At 34.3% G+C, this 26507-nt stretch overlaps 1 protein-coding gene across 1 annotated transcript in view; it reads left to right on the forward strand.

Annotated features, from left to right (window-relative positions):
• Positions 1 to 26507, forward strand: part of SPAG16 (sperm associated antigen 16) — a 910587-nt gene that overhangs the window by 656953 nt on the left and 227127 nt on the right. Inside the window, exon 15 of the mRNA XM_059927392.1 lies at positions 983 to 1109. Coding sequence (XP_059783375.1) covers positions 983 to 1109 — 127 coding nt within the window. The remainder of the gene's footprint in view (positions 1 to 982; positions 1110 to 26507) is intronic.

Genomic DNA, 26507 nt, shown 5'->3' on the forward strand with positions numbered 1-26507 from the left:
TGGATCTGAAAGGGAAACTGTATATCGAATTGGAAAGAGTATAATGACTTATAAACATTGTACATAAACCTGATGTGGCCAGCACTCATATTTAGTTGGTCAGTGGACACAGAAATTAAATGACAGAATGATGGAAGCCCTCTTACTCATCACTATATCCCAGTCTCTGACATGAGGTAGCTGCTGAATAGATATCTCCTGAGAGGCCTGCAAGAGGAGTATAGACAGACCTTGAACTCCAAACTGATGCACCTGGGCTGGTACTTCTATACTGGGAAAATATCCACCCCTGTTTCCATAATACTTGAATCCATCCACCTTTCCTTTTGTTTTCCATTCCCTTATCCAATTACCTTCTTCCTTTTTCCACTACATGTTAAAAAATAGCCCCAAATATTTCTAATAATTTTGTCTAACAGAACACAATAAGCACTGCTTCCTTGCAATCAATTTTACCTGGCCCCAGTGATTCTACCCACTATGATAAAACTCTTCTTTCCTGTCCATTTGTTTTCCTGCCTCTGTTTTTATTTTTACTCTGAGTTATAAATTATCAATACTAACTAATTACAAGCATATAAAGTGAAGTGTGCTTTTAGTGCAATATTTTACATATACAGTTTTTATATGTAGATCACATATCATATATGTGATACGTGTATATTTAGACAAATTGCATGGGTGTGTATAGTTCTGTTTTATTACATCTTATATAATTAAAATCATCAAAATGATTTCCTGAAAAATCATCTTCTAAAATTTAGTATAGGATTTTATATATTTAAATTGTCATTTTATAATACTTTTATGTCAAAGACAGAGGTATAATGAATACTTTTTAGTTTAGAGGAATGTATTCTTGTGTATTTAATAAAATTGTAACAGAAATCTTTCTTTTTTGTTTTTTTTGGTCTGAGTTACTATATATATTTGTATATATATATGTACGTATATACAGTTCTTTCTTTTTAATACTTTAAAGGGTCACATGATCGCATCCTGTGATGCCTGTGGAGTTACAAAGCTATGGGATTTTCGGAAGCTCTTACCAATTGTGTCCATTGATGTAGGTCCAAGTCCTGGCAATGAGGTGAACTTTGATTCATCAGGTAGGATCTTTTCTGTTTAACATTCTTGACCAAACTAACAGCTTTAGTATTGTGCTGAAACTATTTTCTATTGCCACTTTATGTTTTTTTGCATTTCCTTCTATGTAAAAATCTGTTCTTGATATTATACTAGCATATACTACATTATGCTGTATTTATCATATGATATATCGTATCACGTCATATAGTGAAAGCATTACATTTATCACATATGTAAAGGAAGAAATAATAGAGGAGATAAGTATGTACTAATTTAGATTACTCAAGTTCCTAGCAGCATCATGCAAAATTTGGAGTCTGCATCCCTTAGAATCACCATCCAACGTAAGTAAATTGAGTTTTTTGAAGGTAAAATAGCTAAAAGTAGGGAAGAACAAAAGTTTGGCAAAAATAAAATTGAAACTAATGGAATACTTTATAATAATTTAGTAATACCCCATATTCTCTAGATTTTACAATTAATTTTAAATATATATTCGTCTTGTTTCAAATTGTGTCCAATAATAACTATATTAATTGGTAATAATTGTAGTATTATTATCTGTGTTCAGCATTTTTTCTGCAATAATATAACCGTTAACAGTGAGATAAATTATTTTATCCTTGCTGACGATGAAGAGTGTAGCAACTGATGTTAACAATCACACAATGCTTCCACTTGATCATTTCAAAGGTTAAAATTACAATTACAACTCTATCTTTAATGATAGCCTATGCTCAATAACGTATATCTGTTATTGATATAACTTACCTTTGCTGTTGTAATACATGTTTTAAACTTTTTTAAGTTTTGAGAGGTTTAAAAATCCTTGATATTTATTTGCAGTAGCTCAAATTTTAGATAAAGAAATAAAGATAGAATATATATAAAGGAAATAATGATGTTCTATTTAAAAATAGTCCAAAAAGTATAAATATACTGGAAGCAATTCTGAAGCCATAAGGTAATTGTGTGTTTCATGGAACTGGTTTCATGATATTGACATCACATATCTAAAATTCAGAATACAGTAAGTTTGTCTTCTTAAAAAACATTAAGCTGTGTTCTCATTGCAGATTGGTATATGAACCACATATATGACTTCCTTAAAAATATGTTAGTAATGTTCTTGACATTAAGACTTTTATGCTCTGCTAGAATTCAAACAGAAAGCACTGTACAGAATAAAAGATCCCAACTATGAGAATTTAACTTTATTATGTAAAGGCCCATTAGTGTTTCAATTTATACTTTTTGATATATAGAATATGCATTGACATCATAATTCTAAAGGAACTTTAACTTGGTTTTTACAAACGTTTTCACATCCATAAATCCCTTTTTACTATCTTGAGGTAGCATCCAAGTATTCATGGCCTTGAGTTTTGAATTCTGAAATTTCAAAACTTTTGGCTGTACTTTCTAATAATAGAAGTTAAAGGGTGTTTTGATATGCTGTACAACTAATACTAGGTACATATTTTACTGTCATAATTATTAATACGTTGCCACTGCCTTTTACTGTCCTTGTCATCCAGCCCAAAATTTCTTTTCTATGCATTGTCAGGCGAACTTATTTTAAATATGTCAGTTCCTATCATACTGTCGTACAAGTCAATACCATCTTAAAGCCCCTAGTACAACAGATCTATTTTTTTTCTCCATGACTGCTATATACTTGATGGTACACTAATATTAAGAAAACTGTCAGAATCAAGGATGGAACAATGAGAAACATAAACGATAAAGAGTGTAAACCAGGGACCCTGTTAATGAAAACACTTCATCAGTTTGAAGGAATATAATGTCAACCTGACCTTCCCATCCCTTTGACCATTTCTTCAAGGAACATACTATAATTAATTTTAATTCTACGTGTTTGAGAAATAAGTGTCTTTTTCTCATTGAATACTGAGAAATTTGTGCTTCTGTTGAGGAGAAGTCTTCAGTGACTCGTCATTTTAAAAGTTTGAAATATATCAGCAGTTGAAGGAACTAGGTAGAGCAAACAAGAGGTCTATTGAGGGTCTGAACAAAGAGGTGAAATCACAAAGTTAAATACCAGAAATTATGTTCATCTCAAGAGAGTAAAGAAAAGTGAAGTCAAGAGCAAAACAAAATCGAAATAAGGACAGGGACACATAGATCTCTTCTCATCTGCATTTCTTCAGGAAAAGATGATTTAAAAGGAAAGTATAAAAAGATACCATGAAAATATTTGAACTATGAGAATAAGATCAAATCTAACTTAATAAGTTCAAAATACTCTTCATTTGACATACTTTTATTTATTCCCAGTGGCAAGCCAATACAAGCTTTCCTCCTTGGACCTGAGGAAAAGTCGTTGATAATACACATGCAGTATCATCACAATATCATATAATATATGTGGAAGTACTGACAGTATTCTGTCTGAGAAATTTAATATAAGAAATTTAATATAAACTACTCATATACATAGTTTTTAGATATTCTAAATAATCAACATAGAAACAAAAATTTTCTCATCATATTTCATATCTCTGGATCAGTTTAATTGAAGGGCATCTTGAAATTATGAGGTGTGCTGCTTAAAAAGAGCTGTTTCCATATACAATGGCTTATCTTTATAAATAAGGGATTCCTTCACTGCAAATTCAACACGGTATACAAATAAATTTGAGTAGTCATTAAAGGCTGAAACTGTGGTCCATAATATTTGATTTCAAATTTTTATGTATATTAAAGATTCCTCATTATTTATTAACCTCATAAATAAATATTTTTATTTTAAATTTATAAAAGTAAATTATGTGCTAGCAAAATGGTACTTTATCTGTTTTAAAATTGAGACTTCTCATAGTGTATCATTTTTGAAATGTATCTTTGATAATATTTGAAAACCAGTGGTATAGAAAAAGAATATAGACTATAATTCAGACCCTTAGCTCTTCCCCACCTTTTAGACTATAAACAAATTATTTAATCTTCCTGAACTAAATTTCCTCATAGAAATAATGGAGGAGATAACTGTCTTACTATATTCTAATGTGTTTCAAAGGGTTAATTATATTCTGTAATGAGGAAATCCTAATACAGTCTTGTTTTCATGTAATATTCAAAATAACTGAAATAGTTAACTAGCAAGTAAAGCTACATATAATGTTATATATGCATATATAATTAAAATCAAAAGATTTAAAGATATATGAATCACCATCTCGAGGTTAGCTTTTCTATTGCTGTAAGAAATCAGCTTGTTGCACATTTAAAAGAGGAGTTGCATGCAGCATAGTATTATTTACATAATGTTTTATTTGCAAATACATTGCTTGCAACAAACACAGATTACCTGTGTTTATAGATATATACATATATCAGTATATATTTATAACTTACATATTTGTAAAGGGATAAGTGTTCCTTTCTCATTAAACAGAGAACCTTCTGGTAATATAACGCTACACATTTTTACGAATATTCACTATCTAAATATCTCCCACTTGGCATACTCAAATGCCATATGTTTTACCATTCAAAAATTTATTACTATTTCACAAAATATTAAATGGAATTGTGTAGTGAAAGTAATAAAAATGAACTGTGAGAATTTATACATACACTTTTCCACATCTCTCATTTTGTTGCGTTTATGTAGTTTAGCAATATTTTTCACTCCTTTGTAAAAGGTAATTCCGGTACACTTGCAAAAAAGTCACATCCCTAGAAAATGCCGGAGCTGAAGTTTGAGCCAGATGGGGACTTTCCAGTAGAAAGCTTATCAGTCTCAGATCATTGAAATGAGCAAGGTTTGCCACCATTTGGCGGTAATCCTAAATACTTCCCACAAGGAGAACCACAATAGAAATACTAAAATAGAAGAAAAAATAATGACCCCATTATAAAATATGAAAATTACCAGACCCCTCTAAAATTGCTCAAAAATAAGATAAGCCTCAAATCATTTGTTCAAATTTGATTTATTAGCTTCTGTTAGTGAAGGCTGCAGTTCACTGTTTTGTATTTAAAAGACAGATTGTGGTTAACTCCTTCTGTTGGAAGCAGTGTAATAAAATGGAGGAAGCACTCACTTAGAAACCCTGGTTTTGAATTTTGTCTCCACTGCTAACTAGCTGAATGATCTTGGTGAACTTTCCAAACATTTCTGAGCCTCAGTTTCCTTGTATGTGAAATGTTAAAAACCTATCACGACTTCCACTTCCAGCCAAGATGGAGTAACAGGGACCAGATTTACCCTCCCACCTGAAACACATGAAAAAACAGACAAAATTTATGAAACGATGGTTTTCAGAAATTGAACATTGGGCAATGGAAGACAGTACTGAAGGGAAGGGGGGGTAAATAAGATGAGCTCTATGGCTGCCCATAATACTGTCTGGAGAAAATTTCTAGGTCACATCTCAGGGATGGACAGAAACCTTGGGGAAACCCCACAGCCTCCCAGAGTTGAGGAGATGGAGTGGGCAGTCCAGGGAGGCCAAGGCAGCTAGAGTTTGCAGGCAGAGTACAGGACAGGGGACAGCAACACAGAGAGAGAGCTCTGGAGATTTGCAGAAGATCCCCTGCAGTCTTTAGCTGAGTGCAGATCAGTCCACGACAGCCTAAAGCCACAGAAAAATCTGTCTGAAGAGTTAAAAAGAAAAATCCCCAAAGATCAGGGGAGCCTAAGAATAGTTTGTACTCCCACCAACCCGGTTGGTAAAACCTTGCAATTCAAAAGGATAGTAGATAGAACAGGGATTGGCCAACTACTGCCCATGGCCTGTATTTATATTTAATTTTAATGGTAACAACAACCACACCCATTAATTTACATATTATCTAAGGCTGCTTTCACATTACAACAGCAGAGTTGAGTATTCACAAGGGAAACTGGCATGGCCTGTGAAGCCCTTAAACATTTACTGTCTGGCTCTTTACAGAAAAATTTGCCAAGGGAGAGGGCTCAGAAGGTCATTACCTCAGTAGTGAGGCAGCATCAGTCCACACCTCTAGATCTAGTCCCTTCACTGTCTTTGAACCATCTGAGTTGGCCCATGTAAAAACCTGTTTATTCTTTACTACAACTTAATGAGATTGTTACTGTTGTCTCCTTTTTACAGATGAGGAAACTAGGACATGAAGTTAACAACAAGCCTAATGACACCTGGCTGATCAAATGTGGAGTCAGAATTCAAAGCTGGGCAGTCTAATTCCAGATACTAGAATTTAGACTTTATATTATTCTGCTTCTCATTGTAATAATAGTATTCAGTTTCATATTGATATGTGACATCTGTTAGGAGTTATAATTCATTTACTATGAATATTGAAATAATCTAATTAATGACCACTTGGCAATGTTTGACTCAAACAAACACTATTTGTCAATTAGTTGTCTCTGGAAGAAAAACAGGAAAAGAAGATCTCCCTAGTATTATCTGCCAGGTTTTTGATGTGTCTTATAACAAGGGGGAACCCTAAATATGTTCCTAATGGGAGCTGGAACTCCAGCCCCACACCTCAAGGTAAATTCCTATCAGACTAATCTGGGTGGAATAAGTGAGTGCCTGCAGGCACTTTTGCTATTTATTTAAGTCTTGGCCTGATTACAAACTGAAATAAGAAAGGAAGAAAGCAAGCTAACTTCTATTATCTCTAAGGCTTAAGGCAGAGCTGAGGTAAGTTGCTCCGCCTAAGAGCAAGCCCATTCTACTACATCAATTTCCTAGGAAAGAGAGTTACAAGGAGAGGGGATAAAATACAAGAGAGAAAAGACCAGATGACTCTGCTCAATTATTTATAATCCCGTTATTTCATCCCCTGTTTGTATGCAAATCCATTTTGTTTTTGAGTAGAATACGGTCCCCTCTGCTGCTGGAGAAAGGAACTGGAGGAACGGAAGGAAATCAGATTTTGTATCTCCCTTGGAGACCCAAGTGTGTCATTGAAACAGGAGGGAAGGGGGTAGGGCACAACCTTTGAAAGAATGACATAGCCCGAGGACATGACATAAACTGATTAGAACCAAATGGGTCCAAGATGGTGGATCAGTGGACTTCCACTAGACCTTGAGCCTCAGTATATGCTCACTGAACACATCAGCAAGCTAAATGATACACCCACAGGTGCCATGACAGTTCCAAGACTGACCATAAGGATCAAAAAGTGGGTGGTGGCCCAGTTCCTAGAAATCCCCATCCCTTCCTGAAATAGCTGGAATACTCTTCCCACTCATTAGACTATGAAATTACCCACCCCTATAAAAACTGACAATTCCATACCCTGGTGCCTTTTTCACCTTCTGAAATGGCCCACACTCTGTGGAGTGCGTTTCTTTCTAAATAAATGCACTTCTCACCTATCACTTTGTCTTTCACTGAATTCTTTCTGTGATGAGACATCAAGAACCTGAACTTCATTAAGTCCCGAAACCAGGTCTGTGATCTCAGTTGGAAGACTGGGTTTTGGCTGTGTTCAAGTCCTGGCTGCATGGGTTCAAGTCCCAATCTGAGGTGCACGGTTTCATCATTAATACCTGCAATGAAGTATACTATGATCTAGGAACTGGGCTAGGTGCTTTCTCTTTTAATCATCACAGAACTATGAGTTTGGTTCATTTCTCCCATTTTAAAGAGTTTTGAGAGCTTTAATTACATATATATATTAATAAATATACACATTTGTACAGTTCTATGAGAGCCTGAATTTAGCTCTAGGAAATTGTAAAGAAAAAACTCTGGAGATTCATAGGAACTGGTTTTACACTTTACCTGTAAAAAAGCTATTCTTTCTCTTTGGTTTTTGTCATGCTATTCCATGTTTTAGAAACATTTTTATTCACCTGATAGCAAGTATGGAAAATAACATGCTAATGATAGTGGGGACACCGTGAAAACTTTAATTAAAGGTGTATTGACCAAAGATATATTAATTCAGAAATAATATTTGTAATTGTACAAAGTGTTATGACCATAAACCTGTTCTCATTGGTCTATTTTCCATTCTAAATGGTTGGTGGCGATGCCATATTAGTTTTTAAATATTTAGACTGTCATCCTAACAATGGATCACAAGTTCTGAGAACTGGAATGCATTTGAATTACACAAATTATGAAAGTTTTATATAAATGAAAGTTACTGACTTTTTCAAAATATAGAATTTATACATGTAACTCTTATTCCTTTCAGATATTATGTTTGAAAGGGTGTGTACTTAATCTAATGACAACATCATTATACAAACTGTGAAGCTCTACTTTTACAATGATTTCATATCTCCAATACTCACAAATGTCTTATCTGAGTCTGGATTGAATTCGTAGAAACATCTAGAAATAATTCACGTCCTATGTGTCAGAAAAGGACATTTGAGTTAAGCATAAGGCAAGACTCTAAAGAATAAAGATTGTTGTTCATCTATGATTTGTAACATGAAATTGAGCAGGAAACTTAATCTCTGTTGACCTCAACTTGATCTTCTCAAAAATGAGAGATTTGGATTAAGTGACTTCATCAATTAGGTTTCCAACCTAAGTTTTACACAACTGAGTATTGCATTTTCCCACTGTTCGTTAGAGCATGGTATCCTGAGATAAAAATAATATTCTAAAATAAAACTTAAATGCTTTTGTATACTATTTAACATTTAAAAATATCAAATTGTAAGTAAAACATTCTACTTTTCCTTGATCCAAAATGGAAATACAATTTGATATAAAAATCAAGATTGTTTAAAAATTGAGCCTCAAATTTAAACGACAGCTGTATTGCTCAGCAATACAAAACTTTTATTCTTGCCAACCTAGCAACACATTCAGTCTCTGTAGGAACAGATATTTTGGCCAAAAAAAAAAAAATGCATAAGTTTCAACATTTTAATAAATTAATGACTCAGATTCTTCATAGAAGACTTTATGAGATAGTAAAAACCTGACCCATTCTGGTTTGATCAGAGCAGGAAATAACTTATTAATCTTACAAATTAGAGCATTATACAGGTACAATCAGTTATTGCAGCTACAAATGCCTGGATGAAACAAAGAATTCACACTTGTATTGTTAGATCCTCAATTTTGTGTAATATTTTTAAAACAAGTATAGTTCTACTTGTTGCTTAGTTCTCTGTTGTAGTTGTACTGCATAGAAATATAATTGTAACATAGGCATAGATGATCAAAAAGTACTTGGAAATGTTTTCCTATGTACGGAAAGTATCTCCTTGGAAGTTCGTTACAAAGCTTATGTGCCTAATTATATATAAACAATTTAAATCCAGCTCATGTCCAAAAAATAACAAATTCTAAATTACTGTCATCACATTTAATGAAGATTAATTTTGTAGTAGTCGTGTAAGAAATAGTTTTCAAATGCATTTATATTAGTTATATGCATATAACAATTAATGTGCTAATGCCTTGTCAACGCATTTAAGAAATTCAAAAAGATTTGTATCTATGTAACAAGTATGAGAAATTAGTTTTATGACTAGCTATATCTTAATATCATCTAGGCAATAAGATATTCCAATTCATATAATTAACTATGACTGTATGTTTACAGATATAATAAAAATTACATATAAATGCTAGCATAGGTCATTATGAAATATGACCTATTTTCTCATGCGTATATTAATCAAGAAAAATGCATTTTATAAAAAGAATTAAAGCACAATCAGACCTTTGAATTTTTCTAAGGGGTTCACAGTTATGGTATTAAGGGGAATGTACTATTTTAATCTAATAGCATATAGTAGTTATTAGATTTAAAAATAATACAGTTGAAATTTGTAGTCTACACACACTTCATGGCCCAAAATCAAGTAGCCCAAGAATTCGTCATCTTTTTAATAGATTACGTATGCAAAATTGAATAGATAATCATCTTTAATCTGCCAGCTGATACTTCTTAATAGGATAATCCTTTAAGAGAATTTGCAGTTCAACAGACGTGCAAATCAACCCAGAGCGAATAGCACACCGCTCTTGGAGATGGAGACGGCACTGTTGGCACTTGTGATAACGCTCAGTTATATTTATCTAAAATTTAATTTCAAACGATATTCACAGATGATTTATTCAAATCTAATTGATCTCAGAAGTATCTTTTCTCACTTGTAATATAATAGGAGTGAAAATAAAAATTATTTAAAATCATCTTCATGCAACATCCCCTACTATGCACTCTACCAACAAAAGGAAAAAAAATAATTGTAAAGAAGAAATAGTATAGTATTGGTATTATGAAAATCAACACTCTCTAAATGTTTTGAAATAATGAGTTTGATAACTAGAATAATAGATATGCATTTGGAATAATATATATGCATTTCAGATCATGCCTTCTAGCCAAGAATTTTATTATTCTCTCTCTTGTATTTTTGTTTGTCTAATGGTGGAAATTATGTTAATTCAGTTGACAAATATTTAGTGTAGGCCTATTATCCGCCAGGTACTGTTCTAAATTCTGGGATTCAGCTATGAAGAGACCAGTAAGATTCTATTTACAAAGTAAATTGAAGCAATAGCCATGAATGTGCAAGTAATAAACTGGGAGTGTTGAAAACTATAAGTTAAACCATTCCACGTATAATATGCTATAGGTGCCATCAGAGTGTGATTTGTAAAGAATATCCGGTAGCTGTATATGGAGCTGGAGACAAGAGATGGGTACTTCTATAATGTTAACTACAACATTACCCATTTCTCTTCTCATGGACTCAGTTTAATTTTAAGTTTTGATCTTCTGTTATCCTTTCACTATGTCTTTCATAATGTTTGATTTGTTCCTTTGTCCATGTGGCATTAGGAACCACTTATCCTTATCAAAATTTAGTCGTAATGATGGATGTTTCTGCTGCTTCTGCTTCAGCTTCTCTTTCTCCTTATTCTACTTGTTTCCTCCTCCCCCTTCCTCCATAGGTCCCTTCTCTTCATTCGTCTTATCTCTCCTTTCTTTTCTTCTTCCTCAAATACAAAGAGCTGAGTTAACCATACTTCTCAATGCATAATAGACAATTATCATTCGATTTTATTACTTTTCACCTTTCATGTTCCATCCCTACTCTCATTCCCTCCGACACTCCATGGAAGTTTTTAAATATCTTTGATATGTTTCCTTAGTTTACAAGTATCTTTGAAGAATATATAGAGTTACTTTATATACATATGTACCTAAGATTTTAAAAAACTTATTTTGTCATAAATTTCATTCAATTTCTTGCTTTTTCATTCTAAACTATGTTATTAAGTTTTATCCATATTAATATGTGTCTGTCAGGTTTATAAGTTCAATCTACTGGATAGTATTCCATTTTTATTCATTTTATCATTTTATTTGTCTATTATACTAGTGTAGGGCACCTAAATTCCCTATCAGCCCCTGCTACTTCAAAGTATGCTGTGCTAAACGTCCTCATACATATCTCTGTATTGGGCATCTGTCAGAGTTTCTCTGGGGTATATACCCAGGGGAGGACTTGCTATGCCGTAGAATGTATGTTATTTAATTTAATTAAGCATTTTCATATTGCTCTTCAGAATCACTATAACTAGTTTACAGTCCTTCAAGGAATCTCATTTTCAACATTTGGTAGTGCTGTGGACTGAATTGTATCCCCCCCAAAATCCATATGTTGAAACCCTAACTTCCAATGTGACTGTATTTGGAGAAAGGGCTTTTAGGAAGTAATTAAATTTAGATGAGGTCATAAGGGTGGGGCCCTGATCCAATAGAATGAGTAGTCATTTAAGAAGAGACATGTGCATGCATGAAGAAGGATTATGAAGTCTCACAGCTAGAAAGCCACAGTCTGCAAGCCAGGAAGAGAGCCTTCACCAGAACCTGACCATACTGGCACCCTGATCTGGGACTTCTAGCCTCCAGAACTGTGAGAAATAAATTTCTGCTTTTGAAGCCACCTGGTCTATGGTATTTTGTTATGGCAGCCCGAATAGACTAATACAGATAGTATTTAATTTTATAATTCTGCCAGTACAGTGGGCACTATATGCATTGCATTTCCCTACTTACTAATAATGTTGAACATCTTTTTACATACTTGTCAGTCTTTCAGGCTTCCTTATCTGTGAACTAATTGCCTTTGCCCATTTTTTTTAATTGGATTTCCTTCCTCTTGGGACTTACAGATTTGCAATAATTATCTGAGTATTAATCTACTGTTAGTTTTGAATGTATATTTATCCCAAAGAGAAAAATATTTACTGATCTCATCTATGGTGTCTTTTACTAAATTGAAATCATTAAATGTCATAGAATCAAAACTATTTTATTTTTTTCGTAGTACTTTTTTCCTTTTGGGGGCATTGCTTGAGAATTTTATCCTTCTTATTAGGTCACAAAAGGATTTTCCTGCATCTTCCTTTTTTAGCTTTATGTTGTTAGCTTTCACATTTTAGGACTTTGATTCAAAGTGCAAGGAGTTGTTATCAGTTAGCGTTTCTTCCAATAACAAACCAACCCAGAATCTTCCTGATTTATTGGAGCATTTGCTTCTTGTTCTCTTATGAGAGAGCTTCAGGTTGGCTCAGGCCTGATGTACTTTGCTGTGCTCCTGCTGAACTCCATGTGTCTTCTCATTCTGAACCCCAGGGCCTGTGTGTGGGACATGTTAACCTCCTACAGTAAGCATAGCTGGAAAGAAAAAGAAACACAGCAATCATATTTGTATCTTCTTTTGAATGTGACAAATATGGTCTGCTTAATATCCCATTGTCCAAAGCATGTTCACAGCGTTATAAGCAAGTCCAAAGCCACTTAGATGGGGGCATATACTATTATCACAGATTACAGGGACATGTCTTGGATAATGCCTAGGGATTTTTAACCTTATTACAGGAAAGAAATGCAAAGTTGGGAACAATAATTCAATGACTATAGTGGGAGATCCAACTTTATTTTCCTATCTATTGAGACATTTTTCCTGACACCATCAACTACACAGTTAAATCTGTGATGTCACTTCTATCATATATTAACCTCATATAGAGAAACAGTCTTTTCTGAATTCTTTTTTCTAATCTTTTGGTAACATCGTCTTTTTCTGAGTTGGTACAATTCTGTTTTTATTACTGGATGTTCTAGTATTACTTAATATATGAATGTGAAGCCACTCTTTGCTCTTCTTTTCCAAAAGTATCTATTGGGCTTCTTATCTCCTGGGATCTTTAGAGTTACCCTTTTAAAAATTTTAAATTGTATTATGTCAGAGAACATGGCCTGTATTAAGTTGATATCCTGTGGCCTCTAATATAGACAATTTGTTCAGTGTTCTTTGTGTAATCAAAAAGAATGCATATGTATATACACCTTATTAGGTCAAACATTTTTCTGGAATTTAGTTTGAGCTTATTTACTAGATATTCAAATAATTTATAACATTTATTTTGACTGCTTGAGCTCTCAGTTTCTAACATGGATATAGTAAAAATCCTTAACCACAAGTATTAATTAATTTATCCTTATAATTCTATCAGTTTTGCTGCATATATCTTGAGGCCATGTTTTTAGTTACATATATTCATAATCATGATATCTACTTGATATTTTCTCCCTTTTGTCAGTCTGTAACATCATCTTCATGGTGATTTTGCCTTAAGTTCTATTTGCTCTTGTATTAAAAATTGGTACCCTGTTTTCTTTGGAGTTGTATTTTCCTGATAATCTTTCTTTCCATATCTTTACTTTTCACATTTTTGTGGGAATTTCATATTTGGTTTTTTTGTTTTTTTTTTAAATTTTTTGCTTTTTTCTTCAATCTAATATTTCTATCTTTGGAATGATGAATTTGCTTTACTTATAATAATGATTTTTTTTCAACATTAATATGCGTGCATAGAAAAGTGTCTGTATTAGTCAGGATTCTCCAGAAAAACAGAACCAATAGGATGTGTGTTTGTATGTATGTGTATACAGCTTGAGTCCAAATGTAGTACGAAGGCAAAATTGCTTTATTCTCAGGGACTTCAGTCTATGTTTCTTAGGACCTTCAACTGATTGGATGAGGCCCACCCACATTATGAAGGGTAATTTGCTTTACTCAAAGTCTACTGACTTAAATACTAATCATACAAAAATACCTTCACAGCAACATTTATACTGATGTTTGATCAAAACAGGGTACCGTAGCTACCATGGCCTAGTCAAGTTGACACATAAAATTAACTACAACAATTCTTTTCTGATACCCTCTGTCTCTTGTCTTTTTTTTGATGATATTGATTCTTTCAGGAAACACTTATTTTGCCCTATTCTAGATGCTAAGTATAGAGCAGTGTGTATGTATATATATACATAGTTCTATTCTCATGGAACTTACATTCTACTTAGGGGAGAAGGATCAGAGGAAGGTAGATGATAAACAACTAATAGAATCAACATTAACAAGTGGTGATAAGTGCTATTAAAAAAAATAAACCAGAATGGAGTGTAGTGAGGTGGAATATTACCTTATAGAGAATGTTCAGAGATAATGTCTCTATGAAGTGATAAATGTGAGGAGAGACTTGAAGGAAGTGAGGGAATAGATCAAGTGGTTATCAGAGGGAAGAGTGTTCTTGGCAGAGAGAACAGCAGTACAAAGTCTCTACGCTGGAACTATACTTGTGTGTTTGAGGTTAGATGAGGAGAATTATGAGGGGTGATTCAAAATGTTATCCAAAGACCAGATCATGGATGGTGTTGGAGGCTATGGTCCCAACTCTGGTCTTTATTTTTAAGAAGGATTATTGTGATAAATTATCTTAATTTTTAAAATGCATGCACATTCAGTGGGGTATGGGTAAATTAGTCTTGCTGAAAAAGAATAACACATGAAACTTAAAAGAGAGCCAATATGTTTGATCAAGTCAAAGAACAGTCAGTAAATTGGTTTCCTATTATTTATGGGTGATCAAATCACAGCAAAAATTGTTATCCTTATTTATGTTTAAAGACGTGGTAAGACTTAAGTTCCTGACTCAGCTGTATGAAATATAGAAATCTAAATTCATCAGACACTGCTAATAGACAGCAATTGATATCATAATAATGAACAATTTCAGGAACTATAGTTACCTTTGCAACACTTTCTTCTTCTTTAAGAAGCTGATAAGATATTTATGTATATGAATATTGCTGAATGTTCTGATGAGGAGGAGTTAGTTTATGGATTTGCTAATCTCCTCTCTCATATCAATAGATAATTCGCTACTCATTACCACTATGGAAACTTATACAGAGACATGTTAACAGTGATAACATTTAGAGGTGCTTAACTTTTACTATTGTCAACCTGACAGCCATGTTAAAATTAAATTAGTTTGATTTGTTTTTAAGAATTTCCTTGAAGATAATTGCCTATATATAAGCTTACATGAGGAAAGTGTTTCCATTTAAAGAAAATATGTATCAGTGAGAATCTGGGAGTATTTTGCTATACATTCTGTAATGGTGAAGCAATTGAAAAAGAGTGCTTAGAGACCTCATCTCAACATGGGAGGCCTGGAGTAATAATATCCTGTATCTGTATAACGTTTTATTGATTTTAATGTCATTCATTTCACCAGCATATTTCTACCACTTAGTCCGGTGGGGTTTTCATTATCAAAAAGACTTCTCTTTTAACATGTTTTGTACTGGTTTTTATTGTGTGCTTGTTTGCCATAGCTGACGTCCAGTTTATTTTGAGACTGTTGAACTAGGTTTTATTTCCAGGTTTGTTATCTCCATTCTTCTGCCTAGATTCAAGGTATCCTGTAACTTTTCTCTGTTTTCTTTTCCTCCTGAAATTGTAGTCCCAATTAAACATTGCGACTTGTAAGAAAGCCTTAACCCAGCTTTGGAGTTTGGGACAGCCAACTGATCATAATCAATGATGAATGTTGTGTTGACAGTAGTACTTAATATCCCCATCATATCTCAGTCAATCAGATTAAAATATTGCCCTACTATTTTCAGTAATGAAGGTAAAATTTGTGTTAACAAAGCTATATTTGCTATAATTCAAAGTCATTTAGCATTCTCATGTGATGAAATTATTAGAGATCCTCATTTTAAGTGTTGAATGATAAAATAAAGAGAGCATTATTCATTCTAATTAGAAATAATCCTCAAAAATAATTCAAAAGGGCATCTGTGAATACCAGTCATGAAAAGATAATAACTGAAGACAATTTGAAAATAAGTTAAATATGTAAGCATAAGACTTGTTCAAAAATCTCATACAATGGAATACCAAGTAACCATTAAAGTGTCATTAATGTATATATAATGAAGTACAAAGATAGTATTTCATAATACATAGTGAAGATAAAGGTAGTAACAAAATAGAGTATAGGATATAATTTCACAGTGAGTAGATAGATAGGTAGATAGATAGATAAATATATCGATAGGCAGACAAACAGAAAGATGGATGTTATACTGCTCATTCTCCACTGGCTCTGTCCCTCCACTCATCCATTCTATCTCTTCGCTGCCCCCCTCTATTCCCTGAGAAAGATGCTTGCCCATTGCCTTATGTTTGGGATTGACCAATGAGAGGCATTGACAGGAGAGGAGAGAACAGGAGGAGAGTTTGGAGCATTTATCCCTTCTGCTCCCACCTTGGATGCATTTGCAATGATGGCTGCATTGCTTGACAGCTATAGCTCCTGTCAGGCAGCCCCACTTCTAAGGCTCCAGTTCTTAGCCAGGTTCCACTTAGGTCATTTCCACTCTTTGCCCCTTCAAGTCTAGGGTAGGTAACAACTTCCCACTGCTCCTAGTTTATGTATTTATTTTCTTAAAATTTCCTCTATCTTTTCCCCTCTGTAAATGGTCCCTTCATTAATAAGCCTCTTTAAAATTTCTATCTGAGCATGTGCTCCTTGTTTCCTGCCAAGACCCTAACTGATGCAGATGCACATAAAGAGCCTGGCATTATAGCCACCAAAATGTGTACAGGAATTCTCTGTGAGGTGTTTTCCCTATGTTCTATGAAAATTTCTTAAAGTAAATATGTAATAATTGTTTAATACAAAAAAGGAAAAAGAATCTGTACATGAAATAAGAAATAACATGCAAATAAATTACGCTGGTATGAAACAGTGAAGAGCTGGTATCTTTTTAACTTCTTATTGTTGTTGGCCAGATTAATCCTAATGATCTTTCCTACCCATCTCCTCCCAACGTGAGACAGCAAGAAAGGAGGGAGAGGGCAAATAAATATGATTCATCTGAAGCCAAGAAAAAGGTGACACTTATATCTATGAGAGGTTAACACTTAAACCCTCTAGTTTTCGCTTTTGCATGGAGGAAAGAGACCTAGAATATTCCTAGCCCCCCTCTACTCCATCTCTGACCCTCCCTCCCCTCTCCCTCTGTGAAAGGGGTGTCTTGCTTAACTGAAGAGCTCAGAAGGAACTGACCAAGTCCCACTGAATAGTTTCTCCAGTGGTCCTCTCCTTGGGAAAGTCTGTCCTCTGATCACACAGTTTCTTTCATCCATTGCTGCCAGCAGACTACTCCAATAGCAGAAGCCAGAGTTTTTACAATTCTGCCAATAATTGGCTGGGCAGAGTTAATTATTTATGGAAACTATTAGGACACTGCTGAGGCTGCATATTCATGTCATATTTTAAAATTCACCCTTATCACATTGAAGGTGATATTTTTATCTCCATCCCTGTAATTCCTGTGTCTATTCCTCAGGTGGTTCCGAACTGGAGTAGATAGGAAAGGGTATTTTACTGCTGTTCAGACCACAATAATATTCAGGGTCCTTTTATATACCCACAGGATGCATTATTTTTTAAGATGTATATTTTTGGTTATTCTAAATGTTTTATGTGATTATTACTGACATTTTCAAAAAAGCAATATGAAAAATATATAAAAGAAAAATAAATCATATGAAATCATATAAATCAGAGTTTAAAAATTTTATATTTCTCATGAAATTCCATGTAAAATTACTATATATAATTATATGTATAATGTAGAATTACTGTATATTACTAAATATAGTAAAAATACTATATATGTATATATATAGTGTTTTTTACACTATATTTCTATTCTAATGATCTACCACATCCAACCTTATGTCCTACAGTGTTCTAATAATACAGTTATTTTACAGTTTATATTGGGCCTTTTTTCATTCTAACTGCATACAGAGGCAGTAGAGAAGTTAAGAACAACAGCCTCCAGAGTGACAGAGATGGGTTGATTGGTTTTAAATCCAGATGCTACCACGTATTAGTTCTCTAACCTGGAGCATGTTCCTTAATCTTTCTATGCCTAAATTTCCTCCTCTGTAAAATGAGGATAACAAAACACAGTACTTGTTATTTTTTTGTGAGCATTGATGAGATAATCCATATAAACATGGTAAAAAGGCTTAAGTCTCTGTCCTCCCATATTTACATTCCAGTGTGAGAAGCAGAAAATTAACTCTTTGTCTCTCTATCTCTGTCTCTATCCTTGTCTCTCTCTTTATGCCCCCCACCCCCACCTCTCTCTCTCTCTCTCTCTCACACACACACACACACACACACACAGGCATGCATAAATGGTATAAGAAAAATAAAGCTGTGGTAAGTGTATAGAGTGAAAGGGTGGGGTGTTGCTATTTCAGATAAGATTTTCAGGAAAGATCTCTGAGAAAGGACAACCTGCATGAAGTGAGGATGTAAGTCATGCACAGATCTTGGGAAAGAACATTCTAGGAAGAGGACTCCAAGTAGACAGACCTTGAGTTAGAATAAGGTTGAGAAGATCCACATTAACTAGAGCAAAATGAATAAGGAAAATGAATAAGAGATTGGCATGAGATGACTTTAGAGAGATAAGCAAGAGTTAGACCATGAAGGGTCTCATAGGCCATGGTAAAGAGATTGAATATTAGTTGACTATAACGTGAAAACAGTGGACAGTTTTTAGCAGTGAGGTAATGAAATTTGATCTACATTAGAAGAAGCCAACAATAAATAAGTTGACAACCATGTAGACAAACACACTCTGTTTAGGGCAAGGATATGTTAGTAGACTATATACTCCCCTCTGTTGATTTTCCTTTCAATTGACTTGTCAGTTCTACACTATACTGATTGTTTTTCTTTATAATATATTTTATTGTTAGGTAAATTGAGCACCATTTAATTAATATCATTTTTCAAGACTTCTTAATTATGCAGGTTCATTGATTAATGTATTAGTTAAGATGCTTTTGGCTACAAGTATCAAAAACCCCAACTGGAACTGACAAGAAGCAATCTTGTTACGTCACATAAAAGAAAGTCCACAGGTGGGGCCGATTTCAGATTTGGTTGATTCGGCAAATCTAAAATATTTTCATGGAGTCAGTTTCTTTCTTTCTCTTGGTTCTGTCATCCTGATGTTGGCAGCAAGGTGGCTCTTACACCCCCACAGATCATACTGTAACAAGACAACATCCAGGGGAAGCTGTGAGACTGTCTCTTCCTCTGGCTTTCAGAAGGGAGGGAACTGTTTCTTAAAGTCCCCAGGTAGACTTCTCTCATGTCTTTTGGGCCAGGATTGGGACATATGCCCATCTCAGAGCGAGGCCCTAGAAAGGGGAATCGTTACTTTTATACCAGGCAGTGGTGTCAGCTTCCCCTGGGGCACACAGCTGTGTGTGTGTGTGTGTGTGTGTGTGTGTGTGTTTGGGGAGAGAGGAAGAAAGGGAGGGACAGAAGGCAAGGAGAAAGGAAAGGAAGTAGTCAGTAGGGAAACATCACTAACCACTAGAGCGACATAAAAGTAACTCAGCAGGCAGAGAGTATACACTCCTGGAATTGTTTGGCGGGAAGCTGGAGGAACATTACTTTGAAAAGGAAGGAGAAAACTAAAGCATTAGAAAGGATTTTAAGTAATGCAGTGACTGGAGAACTTCATTACCAGGACAGCCCACAGAAGGAAATTGATTTTATATTCTAACCCTAACACATGATCTTAAGCATGCATATATATAATGTATATTATATATTTATATTTACATATAAATATAAATAGATATAAATAGATATTTTCTGTGTTATATCATTTTTAATGCTGCACTACATTACTTTCATGACTCACTTATTGGTTTCAAGCTGCAATTTGGAAAATCCTGGTCTAGTCCATCTCTCAAGCCAGTGTCTAAAACACCTCAAGATGCATAATAGTCTTCCTCATGGTGGTAATTCTTTGTATCAAATTTATATAATGAGTGGTAGCTTGATTCGCCTCTTTATTTATTATATACTCTGTGTGGCTTGCGCAGGAGTTGGTCTGAGGAAAGGTACGCTGGGTGACATTGCCTGAGAACAAAGGGAATCACCCCCCCTCACCACCAGTCCCTTTGAACTCTCGGTACCTACAAATCTCTAAAGGGTATGTTGCTACTGGTGGGAAATCAAAACAGTGGGAAACTGTGACAACGCAGCCGGAGCAAGTGTCATTACCCCAAATGCAGCTTACTTCACCAGAGCAATTTTGCCTTTGGGACATGAAAATTAAGCATTTCATGTCATTTTTAAAATTAAATAATCATGGTTTTGTAAGATGTGTTCCCATTTCTCCTATTGGTGGTTTTGAGAAACACCTATCTTTTTGTAGGTTAGAACACTGAGTAAATTCTCATGTGAAATAAGATGCTTAGAAAAGAGCTAACTATATCATGTAATTCATAATTTGATCATTCTTAGGTATTTATGACTATATTGTAAAAGTTATTACTTCCTGGGCTATAATAGTATCTGAGATATAAATCAATCTATTTATTTGATGCTGACCAATATGGTTTAATTTGTGCCTTAAAGAGGCACATTTTATATTAAGAAAGATTCAGGTTCATAATTAGACTCTTTTATTCTAAGGAAGTAAATTAGGTTTCAAAATGTTGAGCTTAGAAGTGAGTTGGTAAATGTTTATCTTAACTTTCTTTTGAGCATTTCTGTCCGAAAAACCAGGCAGTATTTTGCATTTTGGTCATTTTTCTTTTGCTGAGATAATGAGGGTGGGACTCTACAACTGCAGGCAATTGCTTTGAGCTCTAAGCACTTTGAAGAGATTAGCCCCATTGGTATTCTCTTCATTTTTCAGAGAGAAATGCTGCTCTCCTCTGAGTATAAGAAGATGGACAGCTATTGAATAGAAACTGCTTTTGTCTAGCCGATAGTATGGTATTAAATATTCTTTTCTTAAAGACATATATGCAACATGAGAAAATTCTCTAAGACAACTGGGAACCTCATTACACTGACTTGTTAATTTTGTCTGAACCTGCAAAGTTACATTTGCTATGATTTGCCTAGAATATATCCTTAAAGGGGTTCGAGCCTGGATGGTATTGTTGTTATTAAGCTAGCCAACTTGGTAATGAACAAATTAATTATCCTGGGGATAAAAGGGGAAAAATGGCGATTTCTGCCAGCAATACAATGAAAAAGATACAAATGAACTTTTTGGAGGTCTGCCTACCCAGTAGGACTTAGCTGGGCAGTGACTTGTCTCTCCTGTGGGAGTTTAATCAAAGATATCTCTCTTTGATTTAAAAATGTCACACTTTGCTAGAAGTCAGATGAAACCATATAAATTATGTTATTGTTGTTTCACAGAGGTTTAATTAGCAAAAATCTCAATTTGAATGACTATTCTGTATTAAAAAGTGTCTCCTGTGGGAGAGGGATATATACACATACACACACATACATGTGTGTATATATGCATTTATATGTATATATGTGTGTGTGTGTGTATATTTTTAACTTTGGTGCTGCAGTTCTCTCCAGTGTCTGGCTTAAATACAAGAGCTTCATCTACTGATTAGTTTGCTCCTGCAGACAATCAGATACTGAAACCTTTTGAAAGTCATCATATCCTTCCCTTTCTGAAAGCATCCTTGAAGTTCAGCAGCTTAGCAAGTTTTTGCTGCCTTTGTGCTTCTTGCTGTGTTATAGATACATAAAAAGGAATATTACTTTCATTCGGAGAAGGTAATAAAAACCTGTGTTTAGGGAACAAGGTTATCATCAAATAAGCCTTTTATTTATGCTATTCAGACTGCCTACCTTCAGGATATCACAAGTATCAATCAATTTCAGTTCAACTGGATGTGTGAAAGAGAAGTGGCATGCTATAAGCTCATGATTATATCCTGTGGTTTGTAACAGTAAATGTGATTACGTGACATGTTGCTGTACCCTCTTTGGTCTTATTGCCTGTGCACTTGAGATAATCTACCTGTGCAAACTCTAAGAGCTAGTTTACTGGGAAAGGACCTCTGATATAATTCTATTCATTTCTTCAGAGTTTTAGAAATTAAAAACTCTTACCACCTCCATCCCTAGAATTTCACAATTATAGTTCCAACATCATCAGCAAAAATCCTGGGCAGGCTCCCACATGGCACTGGGATGGAGAAATAATAGGGATGGATATGGGATTTCCTGAAAGATTTTCTAGGGTCAGAAAATTGCTATTCTGCCTTTATCTCCCGGAGCACCTCACAGGATCCCAATATTTTGTGACTCCTTAGCCCTTGAAACTAGAGTCAATGAGATTTTTCCAAGACTAATACAGCTTTCAAGGTAATGATGTAAAGTAAAAAAAAAAAAATTCTAATTTACAGGTATGGTCACTTTTACTTGGGGCTACCACTTTACTTATATTGGACCTTAATTATGACAGTAAAAACTTGAAAGAACAATGTTTGATTCCTTTACATTGAGATAGGTTGTTTAAGGTGCTCAGAATGTCAAAGCTCTCCTTTCTCAGTGTACTTTTCTCTAATTTACAAAGTGTATTTTGTTATTTTGTTGCATTTTGCTAAGTTATTTGCATTTCCCTTGTACAGATACTAGCATTTCAATAAATATTTGTTGATTGATAACTACACTGAAAACATTTAATGAGAGCCTTTGACCCTCATCATTGTCAGTGCTTTTTCATGAGCTTTTCAGATAATTTCTGAAAAGCACCCATTAAACGCTTTTAAAGTTTACATTTGAGCATATTTTTCAGCAACTTTGCTCTACTATTAAAGAAGAACTTTGGCTCCTTGCACTAAGAAAGTGTACTGGCAAATTAGATCTACTCCTATGTTGTAAAAAAAGATTTTTATTATGTTTCATAGATTCAGTGGTTTCATAAATTGCTAGTTGAAGAAGCAGATTTAAAAATACTGATTTACAACTGATACCAGTGTATGAAGTGTTACTGAAATTCTTTAAGAACAATAAATAAATAAATAGAATATATTTAAGTAAAAAATTATTAATGTTGAAAAAGATCATTTAATGTTACCTTTATCATTAAATCATTTAATGTTTCAGGTATTAGTATAATGATAAGTGATGAAAAATATCAATCCAAAAATCAATGGCTTAACCCAAAAATGTTGACTTCTCACTCACGTGGATCCAATGTGAGAGGGGCTCTGCTCCATGCAGCCATGGCCCAGGTTGGCAAAGGCTCTTCCATTTTTACCACGCAGTTTCCAAGCTCACTCTGGGTATCAATACCTAACCAATACACAAGAGAAGGGAGGGAAGGAAGGAAGCCTGCTCCTTAGTCACCTTTGCAGAGATATAAAAGAAATATTTTCTACCACTAAGAACAAAGGGCCAAAATCATTATTTACTTCATTCAGTTGGCAAGAACTAGTCTAATGGCCCTGCCTAGATTCAACGGGAACTGAGAACTGTATTCCCTGGCGTAGCAGCCATTTTCTAACAACTCTACTCTGTGGAAGGGAGTCTGAATCTTTGGTGGGGAACCAACAGTATCTACCATACTGTATCGGTTACTATTCTTGGGTTGTAATTAAAAACTGATTCTGCTAATTTAGCTAAGAAAGGAGTGGATTAGAAGAGCATGATGCAGTTTGCAGAATCCAAAAGAAAGAAAGGTTAAAGTTAACAGCCAAGCCTCAGAAAATCCTGGCATCAGAGAAGCTGCAAAGACAACAGGAATTAGATTATTGAACATGGTCTTCAGAGTACTGTCAGTAAGATAAGATGGCTCCAGCCACTTTCAGCCCAGGTGTTAATCCAGTCAAGATTCAGGAAGAATCTTTGAGGGAAAGAACATCTGATTAGCTGGTCACTTTCCCTCCCCTTGACTAGTGGAGAGTTGGGTATCTGGATTAACAGTCTCCCAAGATTGTATTCAGTGGGGAACAGGAAGATCCCCCAAACCAAGACAACATATGGGTACTGTCAGAGGAAGAGGTGATAGAGGATAGGCAGATCAAACAATATATATGCTCTTTAAAACTCAGAAATTCCAGACTACTTTATGTTTGATAAATTCAAAGGAAAGAAACAGTTTCTGATCCAAGTAACTAAGAGAAATAACTAATAAATCAATATGCAAAGCTTAATAAAGGATTTCATTATCTATTGGTTACAAAATCCTTCTCCTTTTTTGTAGTAATTTGATGATCTTAGAAAAACTTGTGAATCTCTCTGAAGCTAAGTTTCTTTTTCTATAAAATTGCAGATGAGGACATTTTTTGTCATGTGAGGCAGTGGTGGTTGGGTGTGGGGATTCTTGGGCTGCAATCAATGGAAACTGACTGGGGGGTGGTGAGGAAATAGAAATGAGAGTTGATGTATTTGTTATTTTATATGTAGTGATTCCTTGGAATATTCCATAATAAAGAAGATGATTACTGTTTACAAATAAATTTGTATTTTGCCAAGGAGATATTAGAATATATTCATTTGTATTTCACCAAGAAATACATTTTTTTAACCTGTGTTTCTAGGGTGGCTCCAGATTACATATAGGTTTATTAAAGACTTTTTTTGATGACAGTGTGTGCAAATTCCCCACCAAAGAACTGAGGGTTAAAATGGATCAAAATAAACAGTATCTAAGTGGATATATTTTAAAATATTCTGAAGGGTAAGAAGTTGTAAAAAAAATATAGTATTACTAGAGTTAGAATTGCTATAAATAGTTGTCCCTAAAAATGAATGCAAATTTTGAAAATTACAATATAGACCTGTGGAAAATAGTAAAAATTACAATGAAAAAAAAAATCCTCCAAACAGAGCTTAGTATGCCCTCTTATCATTTCACTCTACCCTGTAGTTGTAGTTTTCAAAGTAGGCTACTAAGTTGTTTTTCAGAGGTTTATTTTAGCAAATGGCTCTTCCATCTATGCACAAAGAAAGTAAAATAGCCCTATAATTTTGTGGATTTTTATAAGGTACGCTAAGAAAAAGATTCTTCTCCTTTTCCTTTGATTCCAAAGAATGTACAGTTTGTACACTCTTTTCCTTTTGGAGCTCAATAAGACAATCTTCCCCTGAATCCTTTCTTCAAGTATCTCACATTACAATAGAAATACAGTAATGGTCAATTTTTTTCAAAGCTTTCTGAGCTTGCTTGTTCTCCCCTGAGACTCTAGTGGAATTTATTTTATGTGTGTGTGTTTATACATATGTTTTTATAAAAAGAGTACTTTACCAAAAAAAAAAAAAGTATTTTTCCTTGATGTTACAGTAGTTTTTCTAGACATTATTAGCAGATCATTCGGGTGGAATTTTATGCTAGATTATTTGTTTTTTTTTTTTCATTTCTATTTGTGGAATGTCTCTTTGTTTTTAATTAGGGCTAAACCCTAACTCCAGGAATGCACATAAATATGGAACAATTATTAGAAAATTAATACATGTCTAATTTTAAGGTTAATGTTTGAAATGATACCCTGTTAATGGCAACTTTTAGTATGTGAGCTTATTATATTTATATAAGATCTAAAACCATCTTTCTTGCCAAGGGATATGAAGTTATTGTCCTATTAGACATGTATATCCTATTTTCTGTAAAAAGGAGCATCATTCACACCATTGCCTAAGCTCAAAACCCCTGAATTTTTAAAAAATTCTTTTTCCTTACATATGGACTATCACCAAGGGCTATTTTGCTTGAGAAATAGCTGCAAAATCTTATCCCCTAGAATTGTCTTTAAAAAGACTGACCCGATCATGGCAGTTTCCTTTTTTTAAATCCTTGATGGGAGCTGCTGTTCTACCAGCCATTTCTTTACTCAGGATTCAACATCTTTGCTCTGTGAATTCCTGTCTTCCCCTTTTCTGTGTAGAAAACCCTGATTCATTCTTTATGATATAGCACTTTTTCTAATATCACTCCCTCATTTCTACTCCTCAACTCCATCTCTCCGTCAGAATAGGTTTCTTCTTCATCCATGTTTTTATTGCACTTTGTACAATCTCTATTGCTCATCAAATTGCATTAGCATTAAGTTGTGTTTCACGTGTTTCCCTTGCAGAATTGAACTCCCAGAGAAAGGGATACTTGTTCACCCTCGTGTTCCACATCTTTGATGTTGTGCCTGGCTTATTGTGGGTGCCAATAAATGTTTATGGATTTACTCTGAAGCTGATTTTGTGCTGAAATAAGTATGGTTAGAGCAGAAAGAA

The sequence above is a fragment of the Balaenoptera ricei genome, chromosome 7, assembly GCF_028023285.1.
Source record: "Balaenoptera ricei isolate mBalRic1 chromosome 7, mBalRic1.hap2, whole genome shotgun sequence".
Lineage (NCBI taxonomy): Eukaryota > Metazoa > Chordata > Mammalia > Artiodactyla > Balaenopteridae > Balaenoptera > Balaenoptera ricei.